The sequence below is a fragment of the Procambarus clarkii genome, chromosome 50 (genome assembly GCF_040958095.1).
Source record: "Procambarus clarkii isolate CNS0578487 chromosome 50, FALCON_Pclarkii_2.0, whole genome shotgun sequence".
Lineage (NCBI taxonomy): Eukaryota > Metazoa > Arthropoda > Malacostraca > Decapoda > Cambaridae > Procambarus > Procambarus clarkii.
The window spans coordinates 7,707,134-7,730,989 of NC_091199.1; the positions used below are offsets into that span (position 1 = coordinate 7,707,134).

Consider the following 23,856-nt stretch of genomic DNA (forward strand, 5'->3'; position numbering starts at 1 on the left):
AGGGGCTACACAATCACCGTCCCAGGGGCTACACAACCACCGTCCCAGGGGCTACACAATCACCGTCCCAGGGGCTACACAATCACCGTCCCAGGGGCTACACAATCACCGTCCCAGGGACTACACAATCACCGTCCCAGGGGCTACACAACCACCGTCCCAGGGGCTACACAATCACCGTCCCAGGGGCTACACAATCACCGTCCCAGGGGTTACACAATCACCGTCCCAGGGGCTACACAATCACCGTCCCAGGGCTACACAATCACCGTCCCAGGGGTTACACAATCACCGTCCCAGGGGCTACACAATCACCGTCCCAGGGGCTACACAATCACCGTCCCAGGGCTACACAATCACCGTCCCAGGGCTACACAATCACCGTCCCAGGGCTACACAATCACCGTCGCAGGGACTACACAATCACCGTCCCAGGGGCTACACAATCACCGTCCCAGGGGCTACACAATCACCGTCCCAGGGGCTACACAATCACCGTCCCAGGGGCTACACAATCACCGTCCCAGGGGCTACACCCTGGGGCTTGAGCCAGAGCTCAACCCCCGCAAACACAACTAGGTGAGTACAATCACCGTCCCAGGGGCTACACAATCACCGTCCCAGGGGCTACACAATCACCGTCCCAGGGGGTTACACAATCACCGTCCCAGGGGCTACACAACCACCGTCCCAGGGGCTACACAATCACCGTCGCAGGGATAGACACGATAGATGTGGTCACTGTGAAGCGACTCAATGAACTGGGAGCTGAAAATAGCTCACACAGGCTCATCCACCCCTTCCCACAACCCCTCCCACCCCCCTCCCCCCACCCCACATCCTATTCAACCTCAACCACTCTAACCTCAACTCACAACGCCTTCCCTTGTCACGTTTTCTTGACCCCCCCCCCTCCTCCTCCTGCCCCCACATCGTTAGTACAAACGTAGGTAACAGCCAGCACAGGTGACACCCAACACAGGTGACACCCAACACAGGTGACACCCAACACAGGTGACACCCAACACAGGTGACTCCCAACACAGGTGACTCCCAACACAGGTGACACCCAACACAGGTGAAACCCAACACAGGTGACAACATGGGTGTCACCTGTGTTAGGAGTCACCTATGTTGGGTGTCACCTGTGTTAGGAGTCACCTATGTTGGGTGTCACCTGTGTTAGGAGTCACCTATGTTGGGTGTCACCTGTGTTAGGAGTCACCTATGTTGGGTGTCACCTGTGTTAGGAGTCACCTATGTTGGGTGTCACCTGTGTTAGGAGTCACCTATGTTGGGTGTCACCTGTGTTAGGAGTCACCTATGTTGGGTGTCACCTGTGTTAGGAGTCACCTATGTTGGGTGTCACCTGTGTTAGGAGTCACCTATGTTGGGTGTCACCTGTGTTAGGAGTCACCTATGTTGGGTGTCACCTGTGTTAGGAGTCACCCAACACAGGTGACACCTTAGTTCAGTGTATCCACCCAACACAAAACAACACAAAGCTACAGTTCCCAGCCAGAAACTCTCATCACAATTCTCACCATCACAATAAACCATCATTATTGTCTTCAGTATGGCCATCATCAGTCATTCTCATCGTCCTCATCACTGTCTCAAGGAGTTCATCTCCTTAAAGTTATCATCGATGTTAGTATCTTTGTGTTCCAGTTATATCCCTTCTGTTTCCTCTTTATTCCCTTTCTTTCTTTAGTTACATCACCATTTTCAATTATTACTTTTACCTTTACTTTCCTTTCCAATCTTTCCCACCCCCTCCCCCACAACCCCCCCACACTCCCCCATTCTCAAATACTCATTTCCTGTCTCCCCGTTCCACACCTCCACCCCTCCCACACACACACACACACACACAACTTGAGAGGTTGAGAGGCGGGACCAAAGAGCCAGAGCTCAACCCCCGCAAGCACAACTAGGTGAGTACACACACACACACACAAACACACACACACACACAACTTTTGACCCAACGTTGCGAGAGATCCTTGTTGCCCTGAGCGTCACTGTTGCCAAAACGGAAGTGAGAACAGTGATGGCAGTGTCCACCCACCGGCAGTGTTACCACCACTCACTACCCCCCCCCCCACACACACACACCTCACGCAAAGTCCTCATACACACGTCACAGCAACGTCATCAACACGTCGCAGATACGTCACAACCTCGTCACCCCAATACTCACACAACATACTACAAACACAATAATGCTAAAGCTCTATTACAAAAAAAAACACCCACGCCTCATAATTGACGATTGATGATTCAACTATAGATGAGGAAAGAAGCCGCGAATTGGCTAACAGAGAAGTGGTTGACGCCCAAGTTGATGAGTTGACGACTCGAGGAGCAATTGACTTTCATCCAGTTGCTTTCTGATCGCCAACACTAAAAAAAAAAAAAGTTCGCTGTTTTTAGTTTCGCGAGTTTTTGTTATTGATTTTGTGAGAGGGGTCTTGATTTCGCGGGGTTTCGTTAATTTCGCGGGGCCTGGTTGATTTCGCGGGGCCTGATTGATTGCGCGGGGCCTGGTTGATTTCGCGGGGCCTGATTGATTGCGCGGGGCCTGGTTGATTTCGCGGGGCCTGATTGATTGCGCGGGGCCTGGTTGATTTCGCGGGGCCTGGTCGATTTCGCGGGGTGGACAAAATATCGCTGATTCATGTTATCTCAAGGAAGTTTTCATGCCCAAAGGAAAATTCTGTATTTAAAGTTTAAGCTAAAAAGCAAATTTATGTCCATATCCCACCATATTATCTGACCCTGTATCCCACCTCCTTGTCCTTATATCCTAGCTCCTTGGTCTCATATCCCAGCTCTTTGTACTCATATCCCAGCCCCTTGTTCTCATATCCCAGCTCCTTGTCCTTATATCCCAGCTCCTTGTCCTTATATCCCAGCCCCTTGTCCTCATATCCCAGCTCCTTGTCCTCATATCCCAGCTCCTTGTCCTCATATCCTAGCTCCTTGTCCTCATATCCCAGCTCCTTGTCCCCATATCCCAGCTCCTTGTCCTTATATTCCAGCTCCTTGTCCTCATATCCCAGCTCCTTGTCCTCATATCCCAGCTCCTTGTCCTCATATCCCAGCCCCTTGTCCTCGTATCCCGTCAAAATGCTACACAGTCATAACATAACGGCTTGTAACAGCCTACATAACGGCCTAGTTCTCCTGCTAATCATATTAATCATAACTCTAAAGAACTTATCACAGTTTAATCACGCAATCCAACTATTGATTAGCTGATATCTGGTAGCTGTGTTATCTTCCTCAACTCATCCTCCTGAACTGAGAGTACTTTTAGTAACTATTTGGTCCAGAGTACCAATATGTAGTGGAGTACCAGTAAGCCACTTTTTGTACTAATAATTGTATTGAGTGCGGAAAAAAATTAATCTAAAAACCAATCTTAAACGATTCTAGGCTTAGTATAGCACATATATGTACTATATTAGGCCTAAGATAGCGTGAACTGTATTTAGGCCTAGGGGTTGCTATCTGGAATATCTGCTATGAGAGGTTAGGTTTAGTCTTATAATTGTGTTACGGTTAAAGCGTTTCAGGGTCCAACATTCCGTTACAATATAGTTATCCACATGGTTACAAAATATATGACTACAGACCTAGACACCTTGAATCACCCGTTAGTGACCACAACCTCTCTTTGGGAGGTTCGGAGCTAATGTGGACGAATCTTGTTATTATACAATGCTTACAAATGCACTTTCTTATCGGGTGGATGAGTTGACTCGGGTACACAGCACTGCATGAGCTGCTATGCTAATCTATATGAAAGATTACAGAGTAGTGGTCAAGGGCCAGCGAGGTTCACCTACATAATATCCTCCTAACTCTGGCAAGTTCCGTCGTCACGATGCCTGGTGGATGCTTGGTGCTGTCCTGACATATACTTCTCAGCTCTAAACCAATTATTTGGTTAATACTTGTACTTTCTGCTCTTTACGCCCTTGTTATTCCTCTTCTGTCAGATCTGTAGGCAGTGAGGTTTAACACTATTGTGACCTTTATCGTCCTTATCAACCTCTGACGTGGAACAGTATCAAAAGCCTTACTGAAACCTAAGTATATAATGTTACAATTACAAGAGTCTACTGTTTCAAATATGATTGAAGAGAGAGTTAATAATTTCTTCAAGATGAGTACAGGTGGCATTTGCGATTACCTGTTCAAGTAGCCCAGTAGGGAAAGTATACACAGCCCACACCCCCCAACACAAACACTGGCACCGGACTGCATGACCAACACACAATGGTGCCAGTCATGAGATGGTCATTGTTCAACCCGTCCTTTCCTATAATTCACCGCATTTTCTCGTAAAATTCAACAATGGCCAAATACTGGGGTGCTGTAAATCATAGCAGATCACATTCAAGTTTTCTATGCATGGTCTCTAGGTTAAGGTTAGGTTAGGTTCGAACGTTTTAGTACACAATTTTCTGTCCGTTGTGGCAACTCGAGAGGATGGGCTGCAGTATCTCTCATACGCACGTTCTAGAGCCGTGAAATAAATACAACACATGATACGGCATAATATGTTAGCACAGATGTAAGTATGAATTGAATATACATTATATCAAGAACGGAAGGGAGGACTGAAGAAAAAGCAAAGAGAGCAGCACTTACCGTGATGATGTTTTCGCTCCTCTGGACCAAGTAGAGGCTCCTCCTCATTACAAATTTTCTTAACCTTGACATTCTTTTTCGAAGACTTGCTTTCTTTGGAGTTCTTTGCCTTTCGCGTTTTCCTTTTGTGGCGTCCAGTCTGTTCTTTGGTCTTGACAGGGATGGAAGCATGGGTCTTACTCGAGGACTCTCCTATCTCTGGCACTGATGACTGAGTGGCTTTCACGGAAACGGTAACTAATATGTCATAAGACGTGTCTGGACTGGCTATGTGTATGGCCTGTTCAACGTTGTAGTTGTGAGCAGTAGGCGAGGAGGCTACATCCAGTTCTAAAGATTCACTGGATGGATTTGTCTGTGTGGCGCTGTCTTCGATGTCCATCTCTGCCCTGTTAACCTCACTCTCACTGTCCAGTTTTATACTTAGCTTTCTTATTTTAGCGAGAAGTGCTTCTTCTCGCTCCTGTTTTGCATGACCATCTTCATTTTCAGGGGAGAGAGTTGTTGCTTCTCCTTCTAGCTGTTGGTCTCCTGACACCTTTGCTTGACCTGGAGTCTTAACACTTTGATGACAAGGAAGTGCATGAACAGTTATTGGTTCCTTAATATCTTCTTGTTCACCCGCGACAGTGATATCACGAGGGAGCTTATCCGGCGATGCCCCGAGAGCCTTTGGGGTCAAAGTCCCTGGAAAGTGTGACTCTTGGGAAGCATCGAGTTTCTTGGGGCCTCTTTTATTCCATTCTTTCGTTCCGGAGTCAGCAGAATGAGTTATGTCGTCAGAGAGTTCACCCGGAGGAGCTTTATGTGGTTCAGGTGTCGAAGTCCTTGGAAAATAGCATTCAGGGGCGGTAGTATCGATTTCCCGAACCCCTTTCTCATTTTCTTCCTTCTGGATAACACCTTCACCAGTTGGACTTGAAGTTCCTGTGGAGCTAGACTCCGAACTAAAGTCCGGCTCATCGAAGCACATATTGTTTTCTTCCTCCCAGGCTGCAGTATCAACAGACTGGGTAAATTCATTGTTGTGACCATCTTGCTTCCCGTTCTTCTCTTCCTTGTCCTTCACACACTCCTCTTCAATCTCTTCCTCCTCCTCCTCCTCTTCTTCCTCCTCCTCCTCCTTCTCTTCGTCATCCTCTTCGTTCTCATCCTCTTCGTTCTCATCCTCTTCATTCTCATCCTCTTCATTCTCATCCTCTTCATTCTCATCCTCTTCATTCTCATCCTCTTCATTCTCCTCCTCCTCCTCATCATCTTCCTCCTCCTCCTCTCCTTCCTCCTCAGTCATATACTCTTGGGCGCCCCCACCAGAGGCTTTAGACTTTAATGCATGACCTGGATGACTTTCAAACTTTCTTTCGACATCCTTCGTAATTGGCTCTGGCGGAAGGATTGAGCAAGACGTCCAGACGTCATCACACTCTTCGTCTGCAAAAAGTGGAGGAGGAGCGACGAGCGGAAGGGTGTCGAAGTCGGTTATTTGAGACACAAGCGCTGGTCCGTTTACCTCAAAGTTCCAGGTATCGAAGACTTCATCTATGTTCCAGTCATCAGTGACGTCCACCATCATCCAGTCATCAGTGACGTCCTCCATGTTGAAGGCATCAGTGACGTCCTCCATGTTGAAGGCATCAGTGACGTCCTCCATGTTCCAGGCATCAGTGACATCCTCTGTGGTCCCGGTATTAGTGACGTCCTCTGTGGTCCTGTCGTTTTTGGTTATATCTGCATCTAGTTGTTCCAACTGTGACATTTCTGGTGGGTGTGATAGAGAAGCTACCTGAGGCTGTGTTGAAGGAGAATGTTTCAGTAACAGTGTTGGAGGTGGCTGTCGAGGAGGTGGAGGAGGCACTTCCAGGCAGTCCATGTTTTCCAACTCGTTTAGTAGTTGTGTTGGAGACCTGCCTTGGTGCCCTAATGGAGATTTACATGGAGATTGTGGGAGATGCACATCAAATAGTTGTGACTGAGAACTCTCTGCAAGCTGTGCTGCAGATGCTTCCTGGACCTGTGTTGGAAAATCCCTGTGGAGTTGCATTGAAGAACTCTTCGATGAGGATGGATCCACATGCTGTGTTGAAGAAGCCTCCAACTGTGTTGGAGGTGGTTGCCGTGGGGGTGGAGGAGGCACTTCCAGAATCTCCATGTTTTCAATTTTATTTATGGCCTGTGCTGGAGATCCACGTTGGTTCTTTGATGGAAATTTTGTAGAAGCATTTTGATGCTGTGATTGGAAAGCTTTTGGGATCTGTGATATAGAAGTTTTGTGGGTATTCTGATTTGGAGCTTTTGGGATCCTTGTTGGTGAATGTTTTGAGAGATGTGTTGGCGATTTTGGAAGCTGTGTTGGAGAATGCTTTGGGAGCAGTGATGAGGCTCTTGGAAGCGGTGATGAAGAAGATTTCTGAAGCTGTTTTTGAGCTTTTAAGAACTGTGTTGAAGACTCTGGCAGTTGTGTTGAAGACAGCTTAGGAATTTGTCTTTGAGAGTCTTTTGGTACCTTTGTTGAAGAAACTTTTGGAAACTGTGATGGAGAAGATTCTGGTTGTTGTATTGGATAGGTTTCTATTGGTTGTATTGGAGAGGTATCTGGAGATCGTATTGGAGAGGTATCTGGAGATCGTATTGGAGAGGTATCTGGAGATTGTACTGGAGGTGGTTTTCGGGGGAGAGGAGGAGGCACCTCTAGGATCTCCATATTTTCCAACTTACTCAAAATTTGTGCTGGAGACTCGCCTCTCACCTGGTTTAAAGTAGTTTTTGGAAGCTCTCTTGCACAAGTCTTTTGTTGGGTTGTTTGTGGTGACTGCCGAGGGAGGGGAGAAGGAACTATTGCAATCTCCATTCTCTCCAACTCACTTAAAAGCTGCGTTGGAGACCAGTTTTGGAAATGTGGTAGTGTGTCCTCTTGAGCCTTGGATGAAATTGACTCTGAAGCATGCACAAGAGATTTTGGGGGCTGTGTTAAAGGACTCTTTTGATGAGGTGGTGGAGAGGGCCTTGGAATGCGTGTTCGATGTGACTTTGGTGGCTGTGATGCCACAGGCATCGGAAGCCGTGATTGAGACAACGTTGATAGCTTTTTTTGAGAAGACTTTGGAGGCTGTGTCAAAGTGGGTTCCAAAAGGAATTCTGCTGAGAAATTCTCCATTTGTGTTTGGGATGGCTCCCAAAGCTTTGCTGGGGAAATATTTGCAGAGTGTGTTTTCAGGGGAGGAGGAGGAACCTTTGAAAGTTTAATTTCATTCACCTCCTTCATCGAGTGTGCTGGAGACAGAGAGGAATGTGAAAGCTTTGCCGGAGAAACTGCCGAGAGTTTGGACAATGAATCTTCTGAGAGCTGTGTTAGAGGAACCTCATAGGCACATGTTGGAGTGACTTCTGAGAGAGATGATGAAGATTCCTCTGACAGTTCTGTCAGAGACAATTTTCTCATCTGCATTGAGGCCATATCCTGAAGATGTGCTAGAGATGTCTCTGTGAGATGAAGCGATGACCCTCTTGTCGGCGGTGGTGGAGGTGGCCGGTGTGGTGGAGGTGGCGGCACTAGAGGAATATCCAAATTTTCCAGTTCCTCAAAGACACGAGATGCCATTGCCTTAATTCTGCTCTTGAGGAAATCAGCATAAGCACCATCTTCCTCTTTCTGGAACTTCTGAATATGGGTATCATCGAGTATTTGAGGGGGCGCACTTGATAATGATGCTAAGGAATCCCCTTCTTCAGGAACCAGAGGGCTTGATGGAGTCTCTGAGAATGATGAAGTAGGTGCCACCACTTCCGAACTGATTGGTGGCTCTGATCCCGGTGCCTCAAAGGACAACTCTACTGCCAGTGACCTAGCTTCTTGGGATTCAGAGGGAGACTCTTGAGTTAGTGATTCAGTGTGTGTTGATGAAAAGACAGTCTGTTGCAGCAGTAATTCAGATGCTGGCAAAATCAGACTAACATTCTCAGAAGACACAGAGCTGTGAGGAGACACCCCAGTCTGGGACAATGGCGAGATGGGAGATGGCGTCATGCTGTGAGAAGACAACACCCTGCTTTGAGATCGCTCTTGGCTGGGAATTAACACCATGCTATGAGGAGATGACACTGGAGTGCGAGGAGATGACAAACCACTGTGCGAAGATGGGGGAGTTAGTGGAGGTGGTGGCGGTGGACATGATGGCCTCTTGAAGCTAGAGAGTCTGGGTCTGGTGGATACACCCCTTCTCTGCTCCGATCGCTTCACACTGATATCTTCAACTTCTCTCATGGATTTCTTTGGTAGCTGAACTTCCACTGGCTGATCCTCAACCTTGGATTCTTCTGTTGATGACATCTCAATCTTGGATTCCTTTGTTGATGACACTTCAACCTTGGATTCTGCCATTGGCGGCACCTCACTCTTAAATTCTTCCATTGGCAGCACCTCAATTTTAGATTCTTCCATTGGTGGCACCTCAATCTTGGATTCTGCCATTGGTGGCACCTTAATCTTGGATTCTGCCATTGGTGGCACCTTAATCTTAGATTCTTCCATTGGCGTCACCTCACTCTTAGATTCTGCCATTGGCGGCACCTCAATCTTGGATTCTTCTATTGGCGGCACCTCAATCTTGGATTCTGCCATTGGTTGCACCTCAATCTTGGATTCTGCCATTGGTGGCACCTCAATCTTGGATTCGTCCATTGGTGGCACCTCAATCTTGGATTCGTCCATTGGTGGCACCTCAATCTTGGATTTGTCCATTGGTGGCATCTCAGTCTTTGATTCTTCCATTGGTGGCACCTTAAACTTGGATTCTCCCTTTGGTGGCATCTCAATCTTGGATTTCTCCATTGGTGACACCTTAGCCTTGGATTCTTCCTTTGGTAATACCTCAACCTCAGATTCTTCTGTTGGTATCTCCTCAACCTTGGGTTCTTCTGTGAGTGATACCTTCATCTTGGATTCTTCCTTTGGTGACACCCCAGCCTTGGATGCTTCCACTGGCAATACCTCAGTCTTGGATTGCTTTGGTGGCATAAATTTCACTATGGATTCATCAACAGGACCTACTTTAAACCTGGATTTCTTTGGTGAAAGAGCTATCATTGTGGATTCGTCCACCGGCACAACTTCAAACCTAGATATCTTTCGTGGAAGAACTTTCACTTTGGATTCATCCTTTGGCAACACTTCAACCTTTGATTCCTTCAGTGGCATAATGTTTATTTTGGATTCTTCCACTTCAGACCCGGAAATCAATGGTGGCAAAACATCAGAGTTGGAACCTTCCAATGTGGATTTTTTTAATTTCGTTTCTTCTGGTTTTAAAACATTCACATCTGGCTTACTTGGTGGTAAATTTTTCACATTTGGTTTTTTTAATATCGAAATTTCCACATCTGATTCAGTTGGTATGGAAACTTTCGTTTTTAGTTCATTTCGTGTCAAAACTTCACTAGGTGTCAGAAGATCCACAAGCAGTTCTTGTGACCCCAAACTTTTCCCAGTCTTTTCCTTGGATCCAAGATCTTCCAAACTATGTCCTCCTGATCCCTTAGGAACCAAAACGTTTCCTTCCGATACTCGCTGGGGTGAAGCGTGATTGTCGTCTGGCTCTTCGAGCTGGGTCTTGAGGAAAATGCTGTCGAGATCAGTCTCCAGGTAAGGCTTCACTATCGTTGGCCAGCATCCTTCTGCACCACTGCCACCATGGGCATCATATACTGTGGCAGAAATGTTATGTTTTATCTCCCTCGAAGTGTCAAGAGTGTTCCCTGTTGCTCTATTGCCGGGAGTGACTTCGAGAGTTCGGCCATCGTTATTCATTTCGTTTGTTGGTGCATCGTGCAGGGCTTCGGTTGAGGAGACATTTTCAAGGAAGTCTGTTGATGAGATATCACACAGGGCTTCTGCTGATGAGGCGTTGTTCAAAACCTCTGTTGATGTGGCATCAGGTAGGAACTCTGTTGATGAGACATCGTGCAGAAACTCTGTCGATGAGACATCACAAAGGGATTCTGGTGATGAGGCATCATTCAAGACCTCCGTTGAAGTAGCATCGGGAAGAAACTCTATTGATGACATATCGTGGAGGGCCTCTGTTGATGACGATGTATGATGCTCAATCTGCACTGTTGTAACATTCGTGCCCTCCATGTCAAAGACTGAAGACGTGGCATGAGAATCATCAAGGTGGTGTCCATCACCATCATCGCCCGAGGACTGTGAGAGATTGTCTTCGGAATCGTCCATGGCATCGACCATGTTCCGGTAAGAGGAGCGGGAGCCTCTTCTGCGCTCATCCCAGCCCGAGCTTGGTGACTCCATGCTTGACTCCTTGCAGGACGCGTCCTGTGCCTGCTGCCTGCGGCTCTCTGTTCCAGAGTTCCCTTGAATGATGACCTCTTCGGAGAACTCTTCGTGATAAACATCGTGGCTGGTGGTGGATGTGATTCCCCTTCTGTAAACAGCTGTGTCGCCTCTCTCACCATGCGCCACCAACACCGCCTCCTCCTGCCACTGCTCCACCTCCTCTTCTCTACCGTGGTCGTCTACCCTCCTGGGCCGTGTAGACGGTAAAGACAGAAGCTCTTTAATAGCGCTGGTCTCCCTTTTCATAGTAAACAGGTCCCGTTGTATCGAGGACAGTGTCGCCCTCGCGCTCTCGTCGAGGTGGACAGTGTCAGCGCCACCATGATTCTGTCTTCTCCTGGCCTCAATGACAGTAATCTCTGCAGCTTCGTCCGACGAGTCATAATCTTTGCTAGAATCCGAAGCACTCACGTCTCCATCACCATCATAATCAAGGGTGAAGCCCAGACCCTCCTCGGGCCTCTCCAGGGCGACATCCACAGGCACCTGCCACTCCAAGCCAGAAGGAGAGGCCAGAAAACAGGTCTCCCGCCATTCTCTAGACATCGTCAAGAGCGACGCCAGGCACTCAGGTCTGAACTGAACTGTAGAGCGACGCCAGGCTCAGGTCTGAACTGAACTGTATTGTCTTATACGCACATTACCTCCCTCTCTAGGGCTGGCCATCACTTATATATATATGTTGCTTTTATGTTTCACTTCTGAAATGGTCAACAAAAAACGATTTATTTCCACCGAGATTCAATTACCCACGAAGTCACTATTTTCACTTCTCAAGACAAATTGAATCGAATCAAAACACCTTAATACACATACACATTTGTGACCACGTTTCCCTTGGCCATTATGCTGTATGTTACAGCATTATTTCAAGGCATTTCACAAATCTGTCCTAATGTCCCAAGGCGAATGTTGTTCAAACGTTTGTATTTGTGACTCACTTGATAGCCACGGCCGTAAGTGGTCAATACACGCCCACAGTACTGGTCAATACACAGTCCAAGCTTTATCCATCACCTTAAATTCAACGTTAATGAAACCCCAAGACAAATGTTTCTTTAGTGACGACAACCAGAGTAACAGCCAGACGAGGCTGTTATTACCCCAGCCAAGCCGTGCACTAGCCGGGTGAAGCTTACCAAGCTTAATTACATTATTACATTTATACAGCTGCAGCAGTGTCCAACACCTGAGTAACCACCATCTCCCACCACCCACCCTCACTACTACCACCCCATCCTCACTACTACCACCCCACCCTACCTACTACCACCCCACCCTCACTACTACCACCCCATCCTCACTACTACCACCCCATCCTCACTACTACCACCCCATCCTCACTACTACCACCCCATCCTCACTACTACCACCCCATCCTCACTACTACCACCCCATCCTCACTACTACCACCCCATCCTCACTACTACCACCCCATCCTCACTACTACCACTCCATCCTCACTACTACCACCCCATCCTCACTACTACCACCCCATCCTCACTACTACCACCCCATCCTCACTACTGCCACCCCATCCTCACTACTGCCACCCCATCCTCACTACTGCCACCCCATCCTCACTACTGCCACCCCATCCTCACTACTGCCACCCCATCCTCACTACTGCCACCCCATCCTCACTACTGCCACCCCATCCTCACTACTGCCACCCCATCCTCACTACTGCCACCCCATCCTCACTACTGCCACCCCATCCTCACTACTGCCACCCCATCCTCACTACTACCACCCCATCCTCCCTACTACCACCCCACCCTACCTACTACCACCCCACCCTACCTACAACCACCCCACCCTACCTACTACCACCCCACCCTACCTACTATCACCCCACCCTCCCTACAACCACCCCACCCTATCTACTACCACCCCACCCTACCTACAAGCACCCCACCCTACCTACTACCACCCCACCCTACCTACAACCACCCCACCCTACCTACTATCACCCCACCCTCCCTACACCCACCCTACCTACTACCACCCCAACCTCCCTACACCCACCCCACCCTCCCTACTACCACCCACCCTACCTACAACCACCCCACCCTACCTACAACCACCCCACCTTCATTATATAACCTCCACCCTCAGTAGCACCCAACCCTACGACCTTTCCCCACTACCGCCAGTAAGTGAGGACAAAGAGCTAGACCTAACTTCCCCATAGGTAATGTAAGGTAAGCGGAGGTAGGTCAGTACTACCCCGCCCCCCCACCTACTGCCTGACCTCGTCTGCTCCAGTCACTTTCCTCACCACCACAGCGCCTCAGTCAGCCACTCTCCTCACACAGCCACTGTCTTAGGTCACACTGTTCAGCACATGTTGTATGCTTTCTTCATCCAGATTTTTCCACCTCACACTCGTTTGAAGTTCCCCCTCCCTCCCTCACTTCACCTACCTCCCTCCCTCCCTCCCTCCCTCACCTCACCTCACCTCACCTTACCTCCCTCCCCTCACCTCACCTCCCTCCCTCACCTCACCGGGCACTTGACACGCGCACTCCACCATGCGGGACACTCCCCCGACGACAGGCCAAGTGAGGACCGGTCTCATTCAAAGCTCTCATTGACTGTAGTTCCTCAAGTAGGCACTATAACTACTACCACCATCCTTTGTGGGCACCAGAACCACCACCACCATCCTTTGTGGGCACTACAACCACCACTACCATCCTCACTTGGATACCTCCACTACCACCATCTTCAGGTAGGCACAACCACTACCAACATCCACACAACCACTACACTGCTCCACTAACTCCTCCCTCCCCCCCTTTACTTTTACCAATACCAACGGTCACTGACAAGAGCTTGATCCAGTTTCTTGTTTCCTCTGAAGCGACCAACACACCGGGGCAGTCGTGAGACCGTGTCCCTCTGTCCGACCCGGGGCAGCCGTGAGACCGTGTCCCTCTGTCCCACCCGGGGCAGCCGTGAGACCGTGTCCCTCTGTCCGACCCGGGGCAGCCGTGAGACCGTGTCCCTCTGTCCGACCCGGGGCAGCCGTGAGACCGTGTCCCTCTGTCCGACCCGGGGCAGCCGTGAGACCGTGTCCCTCTGTCCGACCCGGGGCAGCCGTCAGACCGTGTCCCTCTGTCCGACCCGGGGCAGCCGTGAGACCGTGTCCCTCTGTCCGACCCGGGGCAGCCGTCAGACCGTGTCCCTCTCTCCGACCCGGGGCATAACCGCTCCTACACTCACCACTCGCTCGAAATCATAACCAGAAATGCGTAATTCATCACAATTCCCATAAGCGTGTCTTCAGTACACTCAAATGCATAAAACACGGATCACTATGCACATATGCGTAGAATATCACTAGTCACACTTGCGTAAGCCTTCCCAGTTGGCGTTAAGTCACCACTATCGACAGCACTGCCAAACCGGCTATTCCAGGGTCACAGTTTTGCAAGCAATCGGCGATGGTAAAGTACATCCAAGTGTGTTGTCAGTCGGTCTGTGGTGTGCAGCGCCCTGCCTCCACTGTCCGCCTGGCAGACTGGGGCAGCAGCAGCGGTAGCAGCAGCAGCAGCAGGAGACGACGAATTAATATGGCGCAGCACGTCAAGCTTCCCTGCTTGGCATGACCACCGCTTATCTCACTACGTGTTCGATTCCGTTAATCCCATCCCACTCCTCCTGTCTCACCACCGACAACCAACCGGACACCACCACCACGCGCCTCTCACTCTCTCTCACCACCGCAAAAAGAGTCTGACGAGGAGGTCAGAGGTGGCGCTAACGAACGCAAGCGGCCACAATCTCGTTTCTATCTTATCGCACTCGAACGCCGCCGCGGCCGCTGCCGCCGGTATCAGCATTCCGTGGAGATAACATCCTCCCCACCAGGACGCGCCACCAACACAAATATGACGGCCATTGCGTCATCAACAATGGCATTCTCGTTATAATTTATGCACAGAAGAGGTACACAGCTTGGCAGCTGGAGGTGGGTCTTCGCAGAGCTAAAGCTAAACGTGTCTACAATATCCAAATATACTCCAAAAGAGTATCTTGCGGTATAAAGGTAATTCAAAGTATATTTCTGCCTAAATAGAACATTGAATTTTTCACAAGACAAAATATTAAACGTATATAAAACTGATTTAAACAATACACAACGCTTTAAAACCTTCACTTATATAAATACAAAAGTGTGAAAACCTTCACTTGAAAAAACTAGGAATCAGAGTTGTATAAACAAGAAGCTGTTGGCTTTCACGAAGATATCAGACCTTGTGATTTCCCCAAGCCCTGGCACGAATAATCTCCTCCTAGTACTACTACTACTACTACTACTATTACAAACTACCACGTCACGAATACACCCCTCAAAGAAGCCAGTCGAGTGGTGGGGCACGTAGGAGAGGGGCTCGAAGCTTGAGCAATAAGGTAGTCAACCATCGCTGTGTTAATATGTTTCGTAAACTTGCCACTCCCCCAAGGCTCCTCCCCGACCCCACGCGTCATAGAAAATGTACCCGCTCCAGCAAAACAGAAAACGTCTCACCTTTCAAACGGTTAACTAATGTATAAAACACCTGCACCCTGACCTGTCATGACATATATTACAATAATAATATTAATTATAATGTAGAGTATCTAATCAATATTTCTGTGTTCACATTACAATGATAACATAGAGTATTTATATTTCTATAAAGCCACTAATACCGGACTGTCCTGATAGAAATACGTAACTTGATTTGATTTTGATTTAACTAAAGCATCAACAGCCAAATGTAAATTGAACTAGTTGTAAATAAATGCACTTTCAAATGGCAGATTGAATACCAATAATATTTCATTGATACAAAAAGAGAGGAAGAGATTACGTCGGTTACAGTAGGTACAATATTCGTGTATTTCATAAACTTGTATACATACACCAGCTGTCTATCCCCGACTAAATGTCAACACAATATTAGTTATACTGACAAAGGAGCAACGCTTTCTCTGCCCTAACAACGAACATCATCAACGACTCGTTACTTGTGTAAAGGAGGAAATGTAGATGTTTATCTCTCAGAATGTTTGGTAATATGTTTATTGTTTGTGATGTGTGTATATCAGAAATATTACAGGAACAACCGTGGACATCTTCAAGAGGAAACTAGATTGTTTCCTCCAAGGAGTGCCGGACCAACCGGGCTGTGGTGGGTATGTGGGCCTGCGGGCCGCTCCAAGCAACAGCCTGGTGGACCAAACTCTCACAAGTCAAGCCTGGCCTCGGGCCGGGCTTGGGGAGTAGAAGAACTCCCAGAACCCCATCAACCAGGTATGTATTAACACGATGTACTGAACGGGGTGAGAATAGCTTGAGCTACCTCATCCCTTTGTGTGTATTTTACCTCAATAAACGTATTTCAATTTCAACGACTCCTTAAAATTCAATAAGTAAACGGCAAGGTACATATATAGTGTTTCAAGAGTACCTTACACATATATAGAATGTTTCAAGAGTACCTTACACATATATAGAAATAACTATATATGTATAATAACTATATATGTGAAATAACTATATATTCAAATAACAGCGACTCATTTTACAATGTTTGGATTGTACATGATATACACAATCTACACACTGAAGCACCATCACACAGACCATATACAATTAAGAAAACAATAAATAGATACACGAGAAGGAGGCCATTTCGTCAAGGTTGAGGTTACGTCGCCTTGAACAGAAATGTTCACCACAGAGAACACCACCCGGCAACAGGTCAAGTCTCCGGGGTTAGGTACCTTTGTTATACAAGGTCCTAGCAAGCAATAGATATATCTAATTACACACAGAAATCTCAATAGCGTGATTCTTGAGGTTATCTTGGTTATCTTGAGATGATTTCGGGGCTTTAGTGTCCCCGCGGCCCGGTCCTCGACCAGGCCTCCACCCCCAGGAAGCAGCCCGTGACAGCTGACTAACACCCAGGTACCTATTTTACTGCTAGGTAACAGGGGCATAGGGTGAAAGAAACTCTGCCCATTGTTTCTCGCCGGCGCCTGGGATCGAACCCAGGACCACAGGATCACAAGTCCAGTGTTCATTTTGATGCATCAAATGAACAAATCCAGATTTCCCGGTTGCAATTCTTTTACCATGTCGTAGCTCAGTCGATTAAGGCAAGCGTCTGGGATCCTCTGGGACGTAGGTTCGAACCCTCGTCACGGCCCTTGTGGATTTGTTCGATATATCTAAATTGTTGTTTTCTTGTCCTTGTGTAAGTAATATTAACGATTCTGTAACTACCTTCACAAGATTGTCTCTTGCTTAGCTCAATGAACTATGGGCGCCTGACAGCTGGGTGGACAGCGCTTCGGATTCGTAGTCATGAGGTTCCGGGTTCGATCCCCGGTGGAGGCGGAGACAAATGGGCAAAATATTTCTTTCACCCTGATGCCTCTGTTACTTAGCAGTAAATAGGTACCTGGGAGTTAGACAGCTGCTACGGGCTGCTTCCTGGGGGTGTGTAACAAAAAGGAGGCCTGGTCGAGGACCGGGCCGCGGGGACGCTAAAGCCCCGAAATCCTCTCAAGATAACCTCATGATGGGGTTCAGTTTCTGAACCCATTATGTGCCTCCGTCACCCTTTCCCTGCCCATGGGATAGGTATGGGGTGCATAATAATTAAATTGAATTAAATTGTATTCAACGGCATGCTGAAGTATCCATGGAAATTGGAAACAAAAATGTTACGACTTCCCCAACTTGTGTTTACCTGGAGTGGGTTCCTAGAGTTACTCTACTCCCCCAAGCCCAGCTGCAGGCCAGGCTCGATTTGTGATAACTTGGTCCAACAGACTGTTACTTGGAGCGGCCCGCATGCTCATATATTCACTACAGTGCGGTTGTTGTAGGATGTTGTCGAGACTGTTGGGCTATTGAGCCAAGGTCTTGAACCAGGATTCATCAAAGCATTTATGCATCTCCTTACGGAAACTGTACATCTCTCAACAATCCTTTTTTGTTATTAAAGAGTGGTCATCTCTTTTTATGGTGTGTGGTTTATCTGGTTGATGGGGTTCTGGGAGTTCTTCTACTGCCCAAGCCCGGCCCGAGGCCAGGCTTGACTTGTGTGAGTTTGGTCCACCAGGCTGTTGCTTGGAGCGGCCCGCAGGCCCAGGTTTAGTCTTCATTTATTAAACAGTTTACTTCCTTGTAAACTTTACAGACCAAAGTTATTATTCTTACAAATGACCTCAAAGTCATTCCGAGCTCAAACTGTTTAATCAATTTAAACACACCTGCCATGGTTGAGGAAAGATGTAGAGGTTTCGTAAGTGGTTGCCTAAATGTTTAACGAATCCCGGCCTTATAGTACGGAAGGCAGCAGGTGTGAGGTGATTGATTGATGAAGGATTTTTCATCTATCGCAGGGGAACGTGCAAATAGGCACCAGCACCGCTCCTGTGCCAGGTAAGTCCACTACGGGCTCACCATAGCCCGTGCTACTTGCCCCGCTCCTGTGCCAGGTAAGTCCACTACGGGCTCACCATAGCCCGTGCTACTTGCCCCGCTCCTGTGCCAGGTAAGTCCACTACGGGCTCACCATAGCCGGTGCTACATGGCCACTTCGTTCTGAGTAGCTAAATCTAAAACAACAACAATACGTCCTTGTCCCTCTTACGGGCTATTCATGCCCGTGCTAGCTTTTGGGTGGCTTAATCTTTATCAATCACCCCACCCCCCTCCACACACATGCTGACAGACAAGCAGGAAGACAGACAAATACGGACCGACTGACAGACAAAATCTCCAAGTGACCTCCGTCACAGACATACTACCTTGAGTGTGTAGCTTTCCCTGACCTCAGACGGGAGAAAACACACACACACACACACACACACACACACACACACACACACACACACACACACACACACACACACACACACACACACACACACACACACACACACATACACACATACACACATACACACATACACACATACACACACACACACACACACACACACACACACACACACACACACACACACACACACACACACACACACACACACACACACACACCTTTATTGTGTGTGTGTGTGTGTGTGTGTGTGTGTGTGTGTGTGTGTGTGTGTGTGTGTGTGTGTGTGTACTCACCTAGTTGTGCTTGCGGGGGTTGAGCTCTGGCTCTTTGGTCCCGCCTCTCTCAACCGTCAATCAACAGGTGTACAGGTTCCTGAGCCTACTGGGCTCTATCATATCTACACTTGAAACTGTGTATGGAGTCAGCCTCCACCACATCACTGCCTGATGCATTCAATATTTAGTAGATATACTACATTAGGCAATCGACGGCAGACAGGCGGGGTCCAAGAGCTAACAGCTCGATCCTTCAGGCACAACTGATAAACACCCTCACACACACATGCAAAAAAAAAAAATTATAGAAAAAGAGGAATATTATAGAAAAAAATTATAGGAAAATTATAGAAAAGAGGAAAGAGAAGAAGAAGAAACAATACCAAGAATGTCTGAGACTTGAGTGTGATTACCAGAAGGTGTAATTAGTGTCACTGCTCCCCCCCCCCCTCCTCCCCAGACCCCCCCCCCTGTCCACACACCCCCCCTCCCCCCCTCCCCAGTCCACACCCCCCTCCCCAGTCCACACACCCCCCTCCCCCCCTCCCCAGTCCACACCCCCCTCCCCAGTCCACACACCCCCCCCTCCCCCCCTCCCCAGTCCACACCCCCCTCCCCAGTCCACCCCCCCCCCCTTCCGCTGCCTTTCACCAGGCTTTCTCTACCACTAACATACATATTTCACTGTGTATTGTCTTTTGAGCAGGTGTGTGTGGGGGAGGGGGGGGGGGGGAGGGGAGGGGTTGGACACGTTGATGTGCAGGTGTGGGGGACACGTTAAGGTGCAGGTGTGGGGGACACGTTAAGGTGCAGGTGTGGGGGACACGTGCAGGTGTATTCACCTAGTTGTGCTTGCGGGGGTTGAGCTTCGGCTCTTTGGTCCCGCCTCTCAACTGTCAAACAACTGGTACAATCAACTGTGTGTGTGTGTGTGTGTGTGTGTTAGTGTGAGAGAGTGAGAGAGAGAGAGAGAGAGAGAGAGAGAGAGAGAGAGAGAGAGAGAGAGAGAGAGAGAGAGAGAGAGAGAGAGAGAGAGAGAGAGAGAGAGAGAGAGAGAGAGAGAAGGGGGAGGGGGGGGGCAGGCATGCACAAACGTTCCTGCTGTGGTTCCCATGATGGTGTATTGTTGAGTGTGGCGGAAGGCGTGACTTTACCTCAAAATAAACTCTACCCTGCAGCTGTGAGAGGCGCCTGGCACTCACTCACTCACTCACACACACACACACACACACACACACACACACACACACACACACACACACACTCACACTCACACTCACACTCACACTCACACTCACACTCACTCTCTCTCTCTCTCTCTCTCTCTCTCTCTCTCTCTCTCTCTCTCTCTCTCTCTCTCTCTCTCTCTCTCTCTCCCCGCGCCTCTCCCTCCCCCCCTCCCTCTCTCCCCAAACTCTAACCCCCTTAAACCTCTCTCATAGTTTAAGCCAACAGGTAATGATTGAATGATAAAATCAGATCTTTCGATCTAAATAAGCTCACTCGATCTCTCTCACTCATACACACTCTCCCACACACACTCACTCTCACTCCACACATGCAGAGAAGGTGGGTGAGGAAAGATTCTAGGAAACAGGCCTGGAAGCCTCAATTTACCACGAGGGGGGGGGAGGTGTATTGAGGGAGGGGGAGGGAAATATGAGGCAGACAGGGGGGTGGAGGGGTGGGTGGGGGGGGGGGGGAAGAAGGGTTACCAGGGAGCACTGTCAAGGCAGGAAAGTGGGTCAAGGTCGCGACCCGTGCTCCGGGGAACTATTGTGACGCCGTCAACATACTGCCTGGGGTCGGGCCAAACATACACACACACACACATACACACATACACCGTGTATACACACACACACACACATACACAGTGTATACATAGACACACACACATACACCGTGTATACACACACACACACACACACACACACATACACCGTGTATACACACACACACACACATACACAGTGTATACATAGACACACACACATACACAGGGTATTTAAACCCACTAAATGAAGCTTGTGTAACCTCCGCGTGGAGCTGGAGCTTCTCTCTATTGGAAAAATGTAATTAGTATGTATTTTTTGTTTTGTTTTGCGGAGACGAGGAACAACAGCACAAGAGTGTAATGCTACGTTAGTCCCTGAGGCACTAGGCATTAGGCACTAGTCACTAGGCACTAGGCACTAAGCACTAGCCACTAGGCACTAAGCACTAGCCACTAGGCACTAAGCACTAGGCACTAGCCACTAGGCACTAAGCACTAGCCACTAGGCATTAGCCACTAGGCACTAGGCATAGCCACTAGGCATTAGCCACTAGGCACTAAGCACTAGCCACTAGGCACTAGCCACTAGGCATTAGCCACTAGGCACTAAGCACTAGCCACTAGGCACTAAGCACTAGCCACTAGGCACTAGCCACTAGGCATTAGCCACTAGGCACTAAGCACTAGTCACTAGGCACTAGCCACTAGGCATTAGCCACTAGGCACTAAGCACTAGCCACTAGCCACTAGGCATATGCTCTAGTCACATTCCACTAAGAAACAAAGAACAAATCCACAATTGAACAAAACCTGGGACCCCTTCTTGTCATCTGTTAATATAACAGAGTAATATTGTGCAGTATACTAAGAATCTTATGTGAGATATATATATATCCGTTTGTCTTATTTTGACTGAATGCTAAGATGGTGGTTGCAGTAGTTGGTAGTTTCTCCACCGTGGTGTGGTGTCTCTGCTATCACCAGCATGTCAATTACGTCTCCCTTCATCATGCTTAGAGAACGTCTTTTGAACGAGTAATTAACCAGATGTTAATTACTGCAGGTGCTGGGCACTGTAGGTACAGTCTGTGGTAGGAACAGTCACCTACTGTGACTGTGGTAGGAACAGTCACCTACTATGAATTGTTCCACAAATAGTCTAAACTCTCACAGGGGGGGGGGGGGGGGGGAGGAGCGGACCCTCAATATTCACTAACGAAAAACAATTTTCACTTCTTTTTCAGGAATTAGCAGTTTTAATCATTTCTCCTTACTGGTGGGAGGGAGATAATTTACCATGTAATAATATGAGGCACGGACCGAGGGAGAAGCCCAGAGGATAGCTGCGACTCGCAGACTCTTTAGGAATATATAAGCACCGGCCAATACACAGTTACATCCTCCACAGATCTCCAGTATCAGCTCTTGATACTGGTAATGGCTCAAAAGGGCCACCACTTACGGGCTATTCATGCCCGTGCCACCTTTTGGGTGCCTTAATCTTCATCAATCAATCAATCACAGTTACAGCCCAGCTCCTGTGCCAGGTAAGTCCACCACGGGCTCATCATAGCCCGTGCTACTTGCCCCGCTCCTGTGCCAGGTAAGTCCACTACGGGCTCACCATAGCCCGTGCTACTTGCCCCGCTCCTGTGCCAGGTAAGTCCACTACGGGCTCACCATAGCCCGTGCTACTTGCCCCGCTCCTGTGCCAGGTAAGTTACGGGCTCACCATAGCCCGTGCTACTTGCCCCGCTCCTGTGCCAGGTAAGTCCACTACGGGCTCACCATAGCCCGTGCTACTAGCACAGGAACTGGTAGTCTAGTGCAACTAGTGCCGTAGTGGAACCTAGCACAGGAACGGTGCTGTGGGTCTCGTGTTTGGAGACTGGTGATGCTAGAAGACAGAACACAGTACTCACTCAAGATGCAGCGGTGCTGTAAGTCACGGGAGTCACCACGGCGTCAGTCTTCCTCCTCCCCCTGGCACCTGCACAATGAAATCACTCCCCTGTTTCCCTGCCCTGGCAGTGTCCTCCACCACACACACACAACTGTTCTCTCTCAACCTGCAACGTTCACTGATTCATTGATGAAGATTCAGCCCCCAGGAGGTGGCACGGGCATGAATAGCCCGTAAAGCTCACGCTGATTTTGAAGTCGACTTGTACTGGCTTCGTAATAACGGCTTACCCTCTATTCCCGTGAGATTACCAGAATTGTTCTTAACTTTTCGGAAAGAGATTAGCGCGCTAACCACTGAGAAGTATGTTGACCAGACCACACACTAGAACATAAGAACAAAGGTAACTGCAGAAGGCCTATTGGCCCATACGAGGCAGCTCCTATTTATAACCACCCAATCCCACTCATATACATGTCCAACCCGCGCTTGAAACAATCGACGGACCCTACCTCCACTATGTTTCGTGATAATTGGTTCCACAAATCTACAACCCTGTTACCAAACCATTATTTACCCAAGTCTTTCTTAAATCTAAATTTATCCAATTTATACCCATTGTTTTGCGTTCTGTCCTGTGTTGATACTATTAATACTCCATTAATATCCCCGTTGTTATGTCCATTTATTCACTTGTAAACCTCTATCATGTCACAATGTCACATCAGACACAATGTGTCACATTCCAGTCATCAACATGACCCTCGTATACACTGCAATTGCTTCAACTATAGCTCTTTAATTATATCAACAAGTGTGCATGATAACTGGGTCTGCAATTAGTGGTTTACAAACACCACTATTCCCAACATCCTGCCCCAGGCATTGTATACTTCCTCTGCTGTGTTAACCATCACAGTTTACTTAGTAAACTTAGTAAAGTTTACTTAGTAAAGTTTAGTTTAAACTTTTAAGTTTAAACTTACTTAGTTTAAGTTTAAAGTTTAAACTTACTTAGTTTACTTAGTAAACTGTGA

The 23,856-nt window shown here is 48.2% G+C and overlaps 1 protein-coding gene across 8 annotated transcripts in view; it reads right to left on the reverse strand.

The window, feature by feature from the left end:
- Positions 1 to 23,856, reverse strand: part of LOC123772653 (mucin-19) — a 213,859-nt gene that overhangs the window by 123,679 nt on the left and 66,324 nt on the right. For 4 of the 8 annotated variants that reach the window (XM_045765920.2, XM_045765922.2, XM_045765914.2 and 1 more), the window contains exons 1-2: positions 14,240 to 14,731; positions 4,663 to 11,712 (exon numbers count right to left, since the gene is read on the reverse strand). The exons of 1 other annotated variant lie outside the window; for it this stretch is intronic. In XM_045765920.2, coding sequence (XP_045621876.2) covers positions 4,663 to 11,557 — 6,895 coding nt within the window. In that variant the 5' untranslated portion in view covers positions 11,558 to 11,712; positions 14,240 to 14,731. 3 more of the 8 variants (XM_045765919.2, XM_045765916.2, XM_045765917.2) reach the window with 3 other exon arrangements.